Source organism: Oncorhynchus nerka, linkage group LG11 (assembly GCF_034236695.1).
Source record: "Oncorhynchus nerka isolate Pitt River linkage group LG11, Oner_Uvic_2.0, whole genome shotgun sequence".
Taxonomy (NCBI): Eukaryota; Metazoa; Chordata; class Actinopteri; order Salmoniformes; family Salmonidae; genus Oncorhynchus; species Oncorhynchus nerka.
In genome coordinates, this window is record NC_088406.1 from 68,650,424 (window position 1) to 68,667,623 (window position 17,200).

General features: G+C 44.5%; 1 protein-coding gene across 3 annotated transcripts in view; it reads right to left on the minus strand.

Moving 5' to 3' along the window:
- The window catches only part of LOC115137566 (teneurin-3-like), a 383,150-nt gene that overhangs the window by 98,007 nt on the left and 267,943 nt on the right, over window positions 1-17,200 (minus strand). For all 3 annotated transcript variants that reach the window (XM_065024893.1, XM_065024894.1, XM_065024895.1), the window contains 3 exons: window positions 16,291-16,410; window positions 2,737-2,951; window positions 1,731-1,941 (listed from right to left, as the gene is read on the minus strand). In XM_065024893.1, coding sequence (XP_064880965.1) covers window positions 1,731-1,941; window positions 2,737-2,951; window positions 16,291-16,410 — 546 coding nt within the window. The remainder of the gene's footprint in view (window positions 1-1,730; window positions 1,942-2,736; window positions 2,952-16,290; window positions 16,411-17,200) is intronic.

Genomic DNA, 17,200 nt, shown 5'->3' on the forward strand with positions numbered 1-17,200 from the left:
TCTCTTTCTATCCCTCTCTCCTCCACAGTATCAGGCCAATATTACCAGCCTTCTACCATCTCTCTCCTTCTATCTCTCTCTAAATCTCTTTCTATCCCGCTCTCCTCCACAGTATCAGGCCAATATTACCAGCCTTCTACCATCTCTCTCCTTCTATCTCTCTCTAAATCTCTTTCTATCCCTCTCTCCTCCACAGTATCAGGCCAATATTACCAGCCTTCTACCATCTCTCTCCTTCTATCTCTCTCTAAATCTCTTTCTATCCCTCTCTCCTCCACAGTATCAGGCCAATATTACCAGCCTTCTACCATCTCTCTCCTTCTATCTCTCTCTAAATCTCTTTCTATCCCTCTCTCCTCCACAGTATCAGGCCAATATTACCAGCCTTCTACCATCTCTTCCTGTCTCTCTCTCTATCACACTCTTCCCCCAATCATTCTGTCTTCTTCACCATCGGGCCAAAATGACCATGCTTTTCAGCCCTCCCTCCTCCTCCCTGTCTCTCTCTCTTTTGGGTACATGAACCAGGTTAGGAGAGGGAATTAAGGTATTGAAATGATTTCTCGGAAGTTGTACCAGGCATGTCATAGCGTGGTTCAGTAAATATCAAGCCAACACGCTAGATCCATGTACTGCCAAACAGGACTTCTCAATATAGCTAAAGGTTGAGAGCTGGTGTGTGTGTGTGTGTGTGTGCGTGTGTGTAATCTGTTGATGCTATGCTGTGGGATTATTTAAGGTACTCTTTAAAGAGGTAGAGTTTCAGACGTTTCCAAATCAACAGAGAGATGTGGAAATGCTATACACAAGATATTAAGTCAGGTCAAACGTTTCCCACAACGCCTACACAACCCTCCCACAACCTTTCACCATCTCTGGTGCTTATTGCAGGGGCATGTCCAACCTTTATAGCGTTTGTACAATGGATGGACAAACAATTAATTTTTATATCCATTATAACAGAGATGGCGAGAGAGTGTTTTGATTAAGGCAGTCAACCTTCTACCCTGTTCTTTGGAAGGTGGGAAGAGAGGGAGGGAGGGATGGAGATAGAGAGAGAGGGAGGGAGGGAGCAAGAGAGAGAGAAAGAGAAAGAGAGAGAGAGAGAGAGGAAGAAAGAGAGAGAGAGCGGGAGAGAGAGGGAGAGAGAAAGAGAGAAAGAGAAAATTAGAGATCAAGAGCGAGAGAGAGAGAGAAAGAAAGAGGGAGAGAGGGAGAGAGAGGAAGAGGGAGAGAGATAATGAGAGAGATAGAGGGAGAGAGAGAGAGAGGGAGAGAGAGAGAGGGAGAGAGAGAGAAAGAGGGAGGAAGAGAGACAGGGAGAAATAGATAGAGAGAATGAAGGAGAGATAGAGACAGGGAGAAATAGATAGAGAGAGAGAAAGAAAGAGGGAGAGAGAGAGAGGGAGAGATAGATAGAGAGAGAGGAAGAGGGAGGAAGAGAGACAGGGAGAAATAGATAGAGAGAATGAGGGAGAGATAGAGACAGGGAGAAATAGATAGAGAGAGAGAAAGAAAGAGGGAGAGAGAGAGAGAGGGAGAGATAGATAGAGAGAGAGGAAGAGGGAGGAAGAGAGACAGGGAGAAATAGATAGAGAGAATGAGGGAGAGAGAACAGGACACTAAGGAGCGTGTGCTGTGCTTTGATGTAGGGCCTCAACTCTCCAGCCACTTACTGAGAGGCCACACATTACGCAGAGCTGACGCACGCTGGAGACACACACACTGACCTATGACGATGGTGTTGTAGGAGACCTGTTCTGAGTTCTTCCCGTCGTTGTAGAAGGCCATATGCCAGATGCCAGAGTCCAGGTACTGGATGAAGCCCGCTTCGTGCACGCTCACCGAGCGCGCCCGCCTAGACACGCCCTCCACCTCCACCAGCCCGCGCTTCTCCTTGGTGATCAGGCGACTGCCATCCAGCAGCTCCACAAAGTCATACTGGACAACACACACACACACACACACACAATATGAGACTCCATTTCATCTGTTTCTAGTCCTTCAACACTAACGTTGAACTAACGCTTGAACTAACGTTTGGCCTCGGATGACTTGGAACATTTTTCCTTTAATTTCTGGCCATAAATGTTTTATATCTCACAGTGGCCATAAACATTGATTCTATTAACATTTTCCCCATCTCTGCTAATGAGTCCTTCGTGGAAAGAATGCTTTTCTCCCCAAAAAGAGAAAAATATTCATTCCTGACACGGACACACACACCATCCACAGAGACCAAACCTGAAAAATTACCACTACTTAATTCCCTGTCTGTTCCTCAGCCTTCATCCAACATGTCCGTCAATATCCCCTCATTATGTCTTCTCCAACGTCTTAAAGAAACATATTGATTACCACACAGAGCAAATAATGCCACGGCGCCTGCTAACGCTCTCGCTCCACTCTGGGGTATCGACGCACAGTGTTGTGAAGAACTTTGTTGCCAATTACCTCTATTAGGCTTTAGCCGCTTCATTTGGATTGTGTGTGTGTGTGTGTGTGTGCTTCATTTAGAGGCTGCATGGAGTGTCTCTGCCGTGCCCTTGAGGAATACGTCTGCCATTGTTAAAGATGATACATTGGCCCTGTTTGAAAACTTAACTAGCCTTCAAATCCTTGATGCCTCCCATGCTTGATTCCTCAATGTGTTGCCTCCCTCTCAAAGCTCATTGGAGGGGAGGGACATTGGATCCCTTCCTACCTGTGTATGTGAGGGGGGCAGGCCTTTCCTACCTGTGTATGTGAGGGGGGCAGGCCCTTCCTGCCGTAGACCCCCACCAACGCATCCCTCTGCACTGAGATGTTGAACTTGAGGAACTGGGGCTGGTCAATGTAGAGCTGGGAGCGCCAGAAGATCCCTGGTGGGACTTCCTGAACGGCCCTGCGCCCCACGTCCACCTCCCCCGTGTCTATGGTGTTGTTCTCCTGGAGGAACACCCCTAGTTTACCTAGATAGAGGGAGAGAGAGGGGGAGGGGAGGGGAGGGAGAAGAGAAAGGGAGAGGGGAGAAAAGAGGGATTAAATTAGCATGCTGAATGACAGAAATATGGTTCCAGTTTAGGACAACATGATGAAGTAGTATGCACTTGTAATGATGAAAGTGAATGGAGGAAGGCATCATCACTATGCATTTGAATACAGCTGTTCAGATTGTTAGCGGAAGCCTGCATTCAGCCATCAGATTAAGATGGTAATCCTCATAACAACCATGCATAATAACTGTTTCCTGAGGCTGCTAGAGTAATGCTGTAATGAGGCACTAGGCTGTTACAGTAATGTTGTAATGAGGCACTAGACTGCAACAGTAATGTTGTAATGAGGCACTAGGCTGCTAGAGTAATGTTGTAATGAGGCACTAGGCTGCTACAGTAATGTTGTAATGAGGCACTAGGCTGCTAGAGAAATGTTGTAATGAGGCACTAGGCTGCTAGAGTAATGCAGAACAGTAGCCTGGTCTAAGGTCTGATTGTACTGTGTTATGGTCGTTGTAATGAGGCAGTAGACAGAACAGTAGCCTGGTCTAAGGTCTGTTTATACTGTATTATGGTCATTGTAATGAGGCAGTAGGCAGAACAGTAGCCTGGTCTAAGGTCTGATTGTACTGTGTTAAGGTCATTGTAATGAGGCAGTAGGCAGAACAGTAGCCTGGTCTAAGGTCTGATTGTACTGTGTTAAGATCATTGTAATGAGGCAGTAGGCAGAACAGTAGCCTGGTCTCAGGTCTGTTTGTACTGTGTTATGGTCGTTGTAATGTAGCTACTGTAACACACTAGTGCCAAACACCTGCTAATGTTACAACAACAGAAATATAAGTCAATAGTAAATGTTCTAGTTATTTTATTTCTATAGTCCAGACACCCCATTTCAGTCTTTGTCCCCACCACATTAACGAACCCCGACTCACGGTCACACACTTTACCAGTAATTTCCAGTAATATTATATCTTATCCCATAAGGATCCGAGATGACTATTATTTTGGGAAATACAACTCATCTAGACATAACCCATCACCATACACACAACACCCCTACAAAGACATAAGCATGAGTTGGACACATTATTATCAGGAATCGACTGGTCTGCTACGGTTACTAATGGACAGCAGCTGTTGTTAATAATCCATTAATTATTGCAGATGTGGTTCAGGGGACCTGTGGTGTATGTGTGAGTGGTTCAGGGGACCTGTGGTGTATGTGTGAGTGGTTCAGGGGACCTGTGGTGTATGTGTGAGTGGTTCAGGGGACCTGTGGTGTATGTGTGAGTGGTTCAGGGGACCTGTGAGATTCATAACACCAGAGAGAGAGAATGTGTGATGCAGTACATGCTTACAAAGGGCCATTTCCACTGTCCGAAGAAGCAATTAGACACAAAATGCTGCTTGCTAGTGAAACACTGGTCTCTCTCTCTCTGTCGCTATCTTTCCCCTTCCTCTCTTGCGCTCTCTCGCTCTCTCTCTCTGTGAGCTAGGGTAAAAAAAGGACCTCATACGGTAAAACTTTAAATTAAATGGCAAAGTTCTACGGTATGTATGAGATGCTGCTGCCCTCAAGCAGTAAAGATGAGATGTGTTTGAATAGTAACACAATCAATATCATGCTGTGTATTGAACTGTCCAGTCCACCCTACATGAGAAAAAGATGAGCATCTATTTATCATCACACTAAGCCCCACAAACACACACGGACAACCACTTGAAAAACATGATTCACTTAAGTCTTTAGAAAAACAAACTATCCGTCAACATAACATTTTCTTGTGTGCAACAGTAGATGCATATTCAATCAACCACTTCGGGAAAAAAACTGCTTTCTTAGAGCAGCTCGCTCTCTCTCTGTTATAATGCACTATGGCTCAACAGTGTGGCCAATGTACTGAGTGTTGTCGGGAGTCAGATTACTGCTAGTAATCAAACAGTAATCTGTATTAACGGCTCTTAATTGTTGGAACATCACTGATAGAACTAGACTAACAGAGAAGTAGAGAAAGCCTCTCTCTTGATCATGTGGTTGATCAGGGTTATGTGGTGCATCAACAAGGACAAGGATGAACAAGGAGAAAGTCACTGGTGTTTGTGTGTGTGTGTGTGCATACAGTATGTGTGTGTGTGTGGTTGGCCCTATGCCATTACTACTGTGTGATAATAATGCAGCAGCTTCAGCTCAGGCTAGACACCACCAGCTCTGACAGCTATACATACACTGATCAGTTCACATACACAGATCAGATGACATACACAGATCAGATGACATACCCAGATCAGATGACATACACAGATCAGATGAACTACACAGATCAGATGACATACACAGATCAGATGAGATACACAGATCAGATGACATACACAGATCAGATGACATACACAGATCAGATGACATACACAGATCAGATGAACTACACAGATCAGATGACATACACAGATCAGATGACATACACAGATCAGATGACATACCCAGATCAGATGAACTACACAGATCAGATGACATACACAGATCAGATGACATACACAGATCAGATGACATACCCAGATCAGATTAACTACACAGATCAGATGACATACACAGATCAGATGAACTACACAGATCAGATGACATACACAGATCAGATGACATACCCAGATCAGATGAACTACACAGATCAGATGACATACACAGATCAGATGACATACACAGATCAGATGACATACCCAGATCAGATTAACTACACAGATCAGATGACATACACAGATCAGATGAACTACACAGATCAGATGACATACACAGATCAGATGACATACACAGATCAGATGACATACCCAGATCAGATGACATACACAGATCAGATGACATACACAGATCAGATGACATACACAGATCAGATGACATACACAGATCAGATTACATACACAGATCAGATTACATACACAGATCAGATTGAACATGATGTCATGGTGGAAGACGAGAGCGGATACAAATTCATGGTTTTGACTAATTATGACAAATGTTAAGAAAATGTTGAGCAATGTAATAAAGTAATGACTTTTCAAATAAGTTACCTTCCACGTTATGTTGGCTGTCAATTTGTTAGCTACGCTGTATTTACGAACCACACAGCATATCATTACAGCAGTATGTACCAGTGTGTTAGCTAGCTACCTAGCGTTAGTTGGCTACTTATACATCAAACTTGCCAGTATATTAACTATAGGCTGTCTAACTACCCAACGTCTATTGACTTGATTATTCCCATCATTCTTAGCTCAGCTAAATGGTATAGTATAGTCGGTGTGCGTTCTCAATGGACATTCGGGTGCTTTCGTAAATTCGCTCTGGCTATTGTCTGAGTGTACCAGAGTATAGAATGACGAATTTACGAGCGCTCAACACACATTGAATATCCCCGATGTCAGTTAACATCGGCAAAAAAGCGTAAACAGTCACCAATGCTCTGGATAACATGAAAACTGCCTAACCAGCTCTGCTAGGGCGAGTAAAATGGTCAAAGTGGTCTCATTTGTGTTTGGAAGTAGCTAGCAAGCTATCAAACGTTAGCTTGGGTGCTTGACAGCCGTTGTAAGGTCAGAACGCTCAAATCAACCCTACTCCTCAGCCCAAGTGTCCAGTGCGCGCACCGAGAGCCAAACGCTCTGAATTTACAAACGGACAATCTGACAACGCTCTGAATTTACAAACGGACAATCTGACAACGCTCTGAATTTACAAACGGACAATCTGACAACGCTCTGAATTTACAAACGGACAATCTGACAACGCTCTGAATTTACAAACGGACAATCTGACAACGCTCTGAATTTACAAACGGACAATCTGACAACGCTCTGAATTTACAAACGGACAATCTGACAACGCTCTGAATTTACAAACGGACAATCTGACAACGCTCTGAATTTACAAACGGACAATCTGACAACGCTCTGAATTTACGAGTGCACTCTGGCACTCCACATTTAATTTAAGAACGCACCCAAAGTCGTAAAATGTCTAACTAGTCATTTGTTACGCTAACTAGCTAGCAAGAGGTTGCATAGCAACAGCATCAACTTCGAATCGCTAGTACGCTCAACTGAAAGCATAATGTTCCTTTACAGTATACAGTACTAAAGTGAACTAATAGTATATAGTATTGTAATGACCTGACTAGATCATAAATGAACAATTGTCCAGACAGAGGCCTGAGCTTGCGAATTGACGGTTTATTGAACCAACTTTACACAGGCTACTGTTTGGGCCGTAGCACACGCCAAATAGATAACCCACAATCCAACCGTGACCTTCTCTTGTGAAGCCCAGATGTAAGAGAGAGAGAACAAAGGCTGAACCTGGTCTTAACTTCCAATGCCCAACCCCCCCTCCACGCCACTCCGCCAACCACCAGGATGCCCGGCATCAGAACATTCCAGGCATTCCCGTGATTGGCAGATAGCAGGTTGATTGACATGTCGGACCCCGCGAACACCGGGTACTGGTCAGTACAACACAACCACCTCCTAGCCTAGCACATAACACACAGCTGTCTGTGCGGGTCGCTACAGTATGTTGTATATACTCATTAAGTATGTAGTATACAGTATGTTAGTATGGGTATTCGAACACAGCACCATACATTATTCACAGTTCTATAAATGTGTGTGTGTGTGTGTGTGTGTGTGTGTGTGTGTGTGTGTGTGTGTGTGTGTGTGTGTGTGTGTGTGTGTGTGCATCATGAATGTATAAGATTGTGTGAATGTAATACGAGTATTTCGTTCTAGTTCTGAAATTTTAGCTACAGTCTTCTAGCTTTACTGCACTGTCTTCTAGCTGTACTACACTGTCTTCTAGATTTAATACACTGTCTTATAGATTTAATACACTGTCTTATAGCTTTACTACACTGTCTTCTAGCTTTAATACACTGTCTTCTAGCTTTAATACACTTTCTAGATTTAATACACTGTCTTCTAGCTTTACTACACTGTCTAGCTTTAATGCACTGTCTTCTAGATTTAATACACTCTCTTCTAGATTTAATTCACTGTCTTCTAGCTGTACTACACTGTCTTCTAGCTGTACTACACTGTCTTCTAGCTTTAATACACTGTCTTCTAGCTGTACTACACTGTCTTCTAGCTGTACTACACTGTCTTCTAGCTGTACTACACTGTCTTCTAGATTTAATACACTGTCTTCTAGCTGTACTACACTGTCTTCTAGCTGTACTACACTGTCTTCTAAATTTAATACACTGTCTTCTAGATTTTATACACTGTCTTCTAGCTGTACTACACTGTCTTCTAGCTGTACTACACTGTCTTCTAGATTTAATACACTGTCTTCTAGCTGTACTACACTGTCTTCTAGCTGTACTACACTGTTTTCTAAATTTAATACACTGTCTTCTAGATTTTATACACTGTCTTCTAGCTTTACTACACTGTCTTCTAGCTGTACTACACTGTCTTCTAGCTGTACTACACTGTCTTCTAGCTTTAATACACTGTCTTCTAGCTTTAATACACTGTCTTCTAGCTGTACTACACTGTCTTCTAGCTGTACTACACTGTCTTCTAGCTGTACTACACTGTCTTCTAGCTGTACTACACTGTCTTCTAGCTGTACTACACAGTCTTCTAGATTTAATACACTGTCTTCTAGCTGTACTACACTGTTTTCTCAATTTAATACACTGTCTTCTAGCTGTACTACACTGTCTTCTAGCTGTACTACACTGTCTTCTAGCTGTACTACACTGTTTTCTAAATTTAATACACTGTCTTCTAGATTTTATACACTGTCTTCTAGCTGTACTACACTGTCTTCTAGCTGTACTACACTGTCTTCTAGCTTTACTACACTGTCTTCTAGCTGTACTACACTGTCTTCTAGCTTTAATACACTGTCTTCTAGCTGTACTACACTGTCTTCTAGCTGTACTACACTGTCTTCTAGCTGTACTACACTGTCTTCTAGCTGTACTACACTGTCTTCTAGATTTAATACACTGTCTTCTAGCTGTACTACACTGTCTTCTAGCTGTACTACACTGTTTTCTAAATTTAATACACTGTCTTCTAGATTTTATACACTGTCTTCTAGCTGTACTACACTGTCTTCTAGCTGTACTACACTGTCTTCTAGCTGTACTACACTGTCTTCTAGCTGTACTACACTGTCTTCTAGATTTAATACACTGTCTTCTAGCTGTACTACACTGTCTTCTAGCTGTACTACACTGTTTTCTAAATTTAATACACTGTCTTCTAGATTTTATACACTGTCTTCTAGCTGTACTACACTGTCTTCTAGCTGTACTACACTGTCTTCTAGCTTTACTACACTGTCTTCTAGCTTTACTACACTGTCTTCTAGCTGTACTACACTGTCTTCTAGCTGTACTACACTGTCTTCTAGCTTTAATACACTGTCTTCTAGCTTTAATACACTGTCTTCTAGCTGTACTACACTGTCTTCTAGCTGTACTACACTGTCTTCTAGCTGTACTACACTGTCTTCTAGCTGTACTACACTGTCTTCTAGCTGTACTACACTGTTTTCTCAATTTAATACACTGTCTTCTAGCTGTACTACACTGTCTTCTAGCTGTACTACACTGTCTTCTAGCTGTACTACACTGTTTTCTAAATTTAATACACTGTCTTCTAGATTTTATACACTGTCTTCTAGCTGTACTACACTGTCTTCTAGCTTTACTACACTGTCTTCTAGCTTTACTACACTGTCTTCTAGCTGTACTACACTGTCTTCTAGCTGTACTACACTGTCTTCTAGCTTTAATACACTGTCTTCTAGCTGTACTACACTGTCTTCTAGCTGTACTACACTGTCTTCTAGCTGTACTACACTGTCTTCTAGCTGTACTACACGGTCTTCTAGATTTAATACACTGTCTTCTAGCTGTACTACACTGTTTTCTCAATTTAATACACTGTCTTCTAGCTGTACTACACTGTCTTCTAGCTGTACTACACTGTCTTCTAGCTGTACTACACTGTCTTCTAGATCTAATACACTGTCTTCTAGCTGTACTACACTGTCTTCTAGCTGTACTACACGGTCTTCTAGATTTAATACACTGTCTTCTAGCTGTACTACACTGTCTTCTAGCTGTACTACACTGTTTTCTCAATTTAATACACTGTCTTCTAGCTGTACTACACTGTCTTCTAGCTGTACTACACTGTCTTCTAGCTGTACTACACTGTCTTCTAGATCTAATACACTGTCTTCTAGCTGTACTACACTGTCTTCTAGCTGTACTACACTGTCTTCTAAATTTAATACACTGTCTTCTAGATTTTATACACTGTCTTCTAGCTGTACTATACTGTCTTCTAGCTGTACTACACTGTCTTCTAGCTTTAATACACTGTATTCTAGCTGTACTACACTGTCTTCTAAATTTAATACACTGTCTTCTAGATTTTATACACTGTCTTCTAGCTGTACTACACTGTCTTCTAGCTGTACTACACTGTCTTCTAGCTTTAATACACTGTCTTCTAGCTGTACTACACTGTCTTCTAGCTGTACTACACTGTCTTCTAGCTGTACTACACTGTCTTCTAGCTTTAATACACTGTCTTCTAGCTGTACTACACTGTCTTCTAGCTGTACTACACTGTCTTCTAGCTTTAATACACTGTCTTCTACACTTTGCTGTTTCACTCCACCTGGACCTGTCAACAAAGCCCTTTCCTCTCGCCCAGTGCACCTCAATCCAACACTTCCAATCATCGGTGAGAGTGAGTGAGTGAGTGAGTGCACGAAGGCGATTGCTCTCCTACTCTTCCTCCCCCTGGGTAGACTCTCTTATAGAGAGAGTGCTTTTAGGTTACCTGCCAATCACAGAGGTGAACAACAACATGCAGTCCAAAGATAGGTACTGGACACGCACGCACACACGCACAAGCACACACACACACAAACACACACAAGATGCGTGGGTTGACTCATAACCCGCAGTCCCCGCGGTTATACAGATGTAATTTGAGCCAGTTTGCTACAGCAGGAATGCTGCAGTAACAGAAAATGTGAATTATTATGTGGATTATAATTAATGGACTGGATTTTTTTAGGGGTTGATATATTTTTCGTAAGGGGAAATCAAGTCTGAAATTTCAAAGTGGACATTTTTAAACCTTTTTAAACCTCAAACACACTACAAGTTTTTGAATTACTTGTAAAGTTTTAATTTTCTCCTGCAACAGGGTGATCAAACTAAGATCCTACACCTGTGTCCGCGGGGCAGGCGGGTTTAGGGTCATGAAATATTGTGTGGATGAAGGGTGGGTTTAGGTTCATGAAATACACTGCTCAAAAAAATAAAGGGAACACTTAAACAACACAATGTAACTCCAAGTCAATCACACTTCTGTGAAATCAAACTTTCCACTTAGGAAGCAACACTGATTGACAATACATTTCACATGCTGTTGTGCAAATGGAATAGACAACAGGTGGAAATTATAGGCAATTAGCAAGACACCCCCAATAAAGGAGTGGTTCTGCAGGTGGTGACCACAGACCACTTCTCAGTTCTTATACTTCCTGGCTGATGTTTTGTTCACTTTTGAATGCTGGCGGTGCTTTCACTCTAGTGGTAGCATGAGACGGAGTCTACAACCCACACAAGTGGCTCAGGTAGTGCAGCTCATCCAGGATGGTACATCAATGCAAGCTGTGGCAAGAAGGTTTGCTGTGTCTGTCAGCGTAGTGTCCAGAGCATGGAGGCGCTACCAGGTGACAGGCCAGTACATCAGGAGACGTGGAGGAGGCCGTAGGAGGGCAACAACCCAGCAGCAGGACTGCTACCTCCGCCTTTGTGCAAAGGAGGAGCAGGAGGAGCACTGCCAGAGCACTGCAAAATGACCTCCAGCAGGCCACAAATGTGCATGTGTCTGCTCAAACGGTCATAAACAGACTCCATGAGGGTGGTATGAGGGCCCAACGTCTACAGGTGGGGGTTGTGCTTACAGCCCAACACCGTGCAGGACGTTTGGCATTTGCCAGAGAACACCAAGATTGGCAAATTCGCCACTGGCGCCCTGTGCTCTTCACAGATGAAAGCAGGTTCACACTGAGCACATGTGACAGACGTGACAGAGTCTGGAGACGCCGTGGAGAACGTTCTGCTGCCTGCAACATCCTCCAGCATGACCGGTTTGGCGGTGGGTCAGTCATGGTGTGGGGTGGCATTTCTTTGCGGGGCCGCACAGTCCTCCATGTGCTCGCCAGAGATAGCCGGACTGCCATTAGGTACCGAGACGAGATCCTCAGACCCCTTGTGAGACCATATGCTGGTGCGGTTGGCCCTGGGTTCCTCCTAATGCAAGACAATGCTAGACCTCATGTGGCTGGAGTGTGTCAGCAGTTCCTGCAAGAGGAAGGCATTGATGCTATGGACTAGCCCGACCCGTTCCCCAGACCTGAATCCAATTGAGCACATCTGGGACATCATGTCTCGCTCCATCCACCAACGCCACGTTGCACCACAGACTGTCCAGGAGTTGGCGGATGCTTTAGTCCAGGTCTGGGAGGAGATCCCTCAGGAGACCATCTGCCACCTCATCAGGAGCATGCCCAGGCGTTGTAGGGAGGTCATACAGGCACGTGGAGGCCACACACACTACTGAGCCTCATTTTGACTTGTTTTAAGGACATTACATCAAAGTTGGATCAGCCTGTAGTGTGGTTTTCCACTTTAATTTTGAGTGACTCCAAATCCAGACCTCCATGGGTTGATAAATTTGATTTCCATTGATAATTTTTGTGTGATTTTGTTGTCAGCACATTCAACTATGTATAGAAAAAAGTATTTAATAAGAATATTTCATTCATTCAGATTTAGGATGTGTTATTTTAGTGTTCCCTTAATTTTTTTGAGCAGTGTATTTTGTGGATGAAGGGCGTGTGGGTGGTGGGCGGGTTGGACAAAGAGAAAATGATCCATAAAAAAAAATCCATAAATGTAATGATAATTCTTGTGCAATTCATATCTATATGATACATTGAGGTTTTTCTTTCATGATTTTGATCAGGCATTCGGGCGTAAACCTAAGCTTTACGGCCTAACTGTACGAGTGCCAAATATACGCCGATAGCCAAATGTTATTGGGAACTTGGGCAGAAAAAGTTAACGACGATCCACTGAGGCAAAAAGGACAAAAGTGTTCAGTACATATTGTATATTAGCGGGTTAGGGTCGGGTGCAGGCCTCCTATTTATCACAGATAGTCGGGCGGGTGCAGACGGGTTATTAGCAATTGCTGGTGGGTGCGGGTCAACAAACAGCTGACCCGCGCATCACTAACAGACACACACACACACTCACTCACTGAGACGAGTGTGAAGGGAGAGTCAGCATATATTTATCAATGTGTGCATGTATGTTTAGATGCACTTTACTTCTCTAACACTGTGTGTGTGTGTGTGTGTGTGTGTGTGTGTGTGTGTGAGCGTGTGTGTGTGTGTGCACATGTCTATTTGTGGTAGTCCATTCATTCACATCAGTGAACAAAGCCATAGGCTGTCACTGCAGACCGTTGATGTCTCCGGCTCACACAGAGAGAGGAAGAGGTAGAGAGATAGGAGGCCAAGGTTAGTTGAAGGAGGAGAGAAAGGAGGAGGGAGGGATTTTGTATTGATTAGAAGTGATGTGCTGAGTGGCGGCATGGCGGTGTTAATTAGCCGGTTATGATGAGGGCTGGAAGAGCTCATTAGATTGAGAGCGTTCATTACTTCCTCACGTTAATGTAAATACTATCATGTTAGCATGACCACTCCTCTTCCTCCTCCTCCACAGTGGCTTTTAGACTCTCAGTTCACCTCAGTTAGAGATCTGTCTGTCTGAATGTTGTCTGAATGGTGGTGACGGTCACTGTTAGGGATGTTTGGAGGGACATGGTGAGTGGAAGAGACATTATGGAGAGAGGAGAGGGATGTTTGGAGGGACATGGTGAGTGGAAGAGACATGGTGGAGAGAGGAGAGGGATGTTTGGAGGGACATGGTGAGTGGAAGAGACATGATGGAGAGAGGAGAGGGATGTTTGGAGGGACATGGTGAGTGGAAGAGACATGATGGAGAGAGGAGAGGGATGTTTGGAGGGACATGGTGAGTGGAAGAGACATGATGGAGAGAGGAGAGGGATGTTTGGAGGGACATGGTGAGTGGAAGAGACAAGATGGAGAGAGAAAGAGAGAGAGAAAAAGAGGGAGAGAGAATAAAAGAGAGAGAGACGGCCTGCTCGCAGAACTGAACAAGTGTCAACCTAATTGTGTCAGCGAAGGTTAGGAGGGGGAGGAGAACGACTCTACCCTCCCCTGTACGGGGACACAAGCACGGGAGGGAACAGGAGCACACGGGGACGCACGGACACCCATCAAATCACCGGCACAAGAAGCAGATCTCAAATGGCACCCTACTCCCTATATAGTGCACTACTTTGGACTAAAGGTAGTGCACTAAATAGGGAACATAGTGCCATTTGGGATGCATTCTAAGCCGGTCTCACAGTGGGAGATGAGACAGTGGTGGAAGTACTGGGGCTCATGCTAGTCCATTCTCTCCTCAGCTCTCTGCAGTACGATGGCCCAGTGTCATGAATTTATTTAATCTCTACTATGCTAATTTGAACCTACACTCGACCCAAATTAAGAAGAAAAAGTGTGTGATTATAGATGTATTCTCATAACTCGCGACCCCACCTCTCAAATGCCCAGGTCCCACTTTGGGTCCCGACCCATAGTTTAAGAAACCCTGCTCTAGTCAGCTCTCTGCTGCCCAGACATAGACTTAGTTTGTAAGGTCAGTCCACTTCCAGAAAAAGCCACTCTGTCTCACCTCAGCCTACAGAGACCAACACAGAGTCTGTACTACCTCAAATACCTGCAGTACTACCATCCCCTCTCCTCTCCACGGGGGATTCAGAGTGATAGTGGACATGGAAAAGGTGTGTGTGAGTGTGTGTGAGTGTTACAAAGGTGTATGTGTGTTGGTGTGAGAAAGGGATCGATAAAGAGAAACATTGCTGTGTAAGACAGCTACAAAAAGTGTGTGTGTGTGTTATTAGAGCTGTAGTGTGTGTCCGATGAGGATACAGTGTGTGTCTGGAGGTCAGTGGCAAATAGAGTTTGATAGAGTGACTGCATTATGAGGTGTTCAGTGGGAGTGTGACCCGGCTGGTAGTCTTCACACACGCGCACACACATACATACACGCACCATTTGGCTGGTGGCTGGGCTATGCCTCTGGATAATGGGCCTGGATGAATGATGGCAGGGTGTGTGTGTGTGTGTGTGGGTAGAGTCTTCAAAACACTATCTGAGGACAAAGCAATCTGAGGACATTCACACTTTAGGAAGCTCTTTCTCTAGGAGAAAGCTAAGTGCAATGTTTAGTGAATAAATCAGAGCAGGCTTAATGCATGTGTGAGAGGGGGTTTATCCCACTGACTATGCATTCTCCTTGGGTTTCTCCATAGACACAAGCTCACCTACACAGCCACCACAAAAACAGCACTAAAAGAAAGAGCTATAAGGGCCTCCCGAGTGGTGCAGTGGTCTAAGGCACTGTGCCACTAGAGTTGGGTTCGAGTCCAGGCTCTGTCGCAGCCGGTCGCGACCGGGAGACCCATGGAGCGGCGCACCATTGGCCCAGCATCGTCCAGGTTAGGGGAGGGTTTGGCCGGCAGGGACGTCCTTGTCCCATCGTGCACTAGAGACTCCTGTGGCGGGCCGGGCGCAGTGCACGCTGACACGGTCGCCAGGTGTATGGTGTTGCACATTGGTGCGGCTGGCTTCCAGGTTAAGCGGGCATTGTGTCAAGAAGCAGTGCGGCTTGGTTGGATTGTGTTTCGGAGGACGCATGGCTCTCGACTTTTGCCTCTCCGGATGAAACAAGACTGTAACTACCAATTGAATAACACAAAATTGGGGAGAAAAAATGGGGTATATAAAAAAGAAAGAGCTATAGGGTGGCAGGTAGCCTATCGGTAAAGAGCCAAAAGGTTGCTAGTTCAAACCCCGAAGCAGAATAGTTGAAAAATCTGTCACTGTGTTCTTGAGCAAGGCACTTAACCCTAATAGCTCCTGTAAATTGCTCTGGATAAGAACTTCTGTAAATGACTATGTCCAGTGTGAGAGGTACAGTATAACCTTGTCAGTGTGGTTAAACACTGTGTTACTATGTGGTCAGATCACTGCCCTCTCTTCTAATACTGGGACTTAAAGCCTCTGGCCACTATGCACACAGGGCCCAATGAGTCGGTCGATGTGTGTGTGTTCTAGCCTCCTTACCGTTATCAGCAGACAGTGCGGTGATGGTGTTGGGTGTGGTGTCTGACTTCCCCTGACCGTTCTCAAAGGTGTAGCCCTCTGTCTCCTGCATCTGCCAGTTCAGACCAAACAGATGCATGGCTACAATAGGGGGAGAGAGAGAGAAAAGACTTGTTACTCTCAGTGGTCGAGGGCTCAACAACACACACACACACACACACACACACACACACACACACACACACACACACACACACACACACACACACACACACACACACACACACCATAAAGACAGATTACCTAGCAGCGAGTCAGAGATAGGATGCCTCATCGAACTTTATCAGATAAAAAGACAACAGGAGAAATATCCCTCCATCGATTATGGTTTGGGTTCTAACAAGCTCTCGGATTGGCCGGACCCTTCAGGGTGTGTATATATCTGAACCTGTGTGTGGGTGTAGGAGGTGAGTTGGGAGTTGTAGAAAGATAATCTGTCAAAATATGAATCTGTCAAAATAAGAGCAGGTATTGTTGTTTGAAAAATCCAATATGCTAACCTAGGCCCTGAGAGGAGAGAGAGATGGAGGGAGGGAGCTGGAGAGATGGAGCCACGCAGTTTAGAGCGTTAACATCAAGACGGCCCTCTGGCTGGATATAATTCAATCCCACACCTTTCTCTCTCTTTCCCTCTCTCTCCCCCCTCCTCTCCATTTCGCTCTCTCTCTGAGTGCTTCTGCGAGAAGCCACACTAAAAGTGAGGAGACACGCGAGATGAGCCAGTTTCTAGTTTTTAACACTGTTTCAGCGCCGTCTGGAGCTGTCATGACTGCCGAGGGCTTTAGTAGGAGCCAGACATGATGGAGGCCTGAGGACTGTGACTCAGACAGTACTGGAGGACCAGTAGTAAGTCTGGTGAGAATGACTGTTT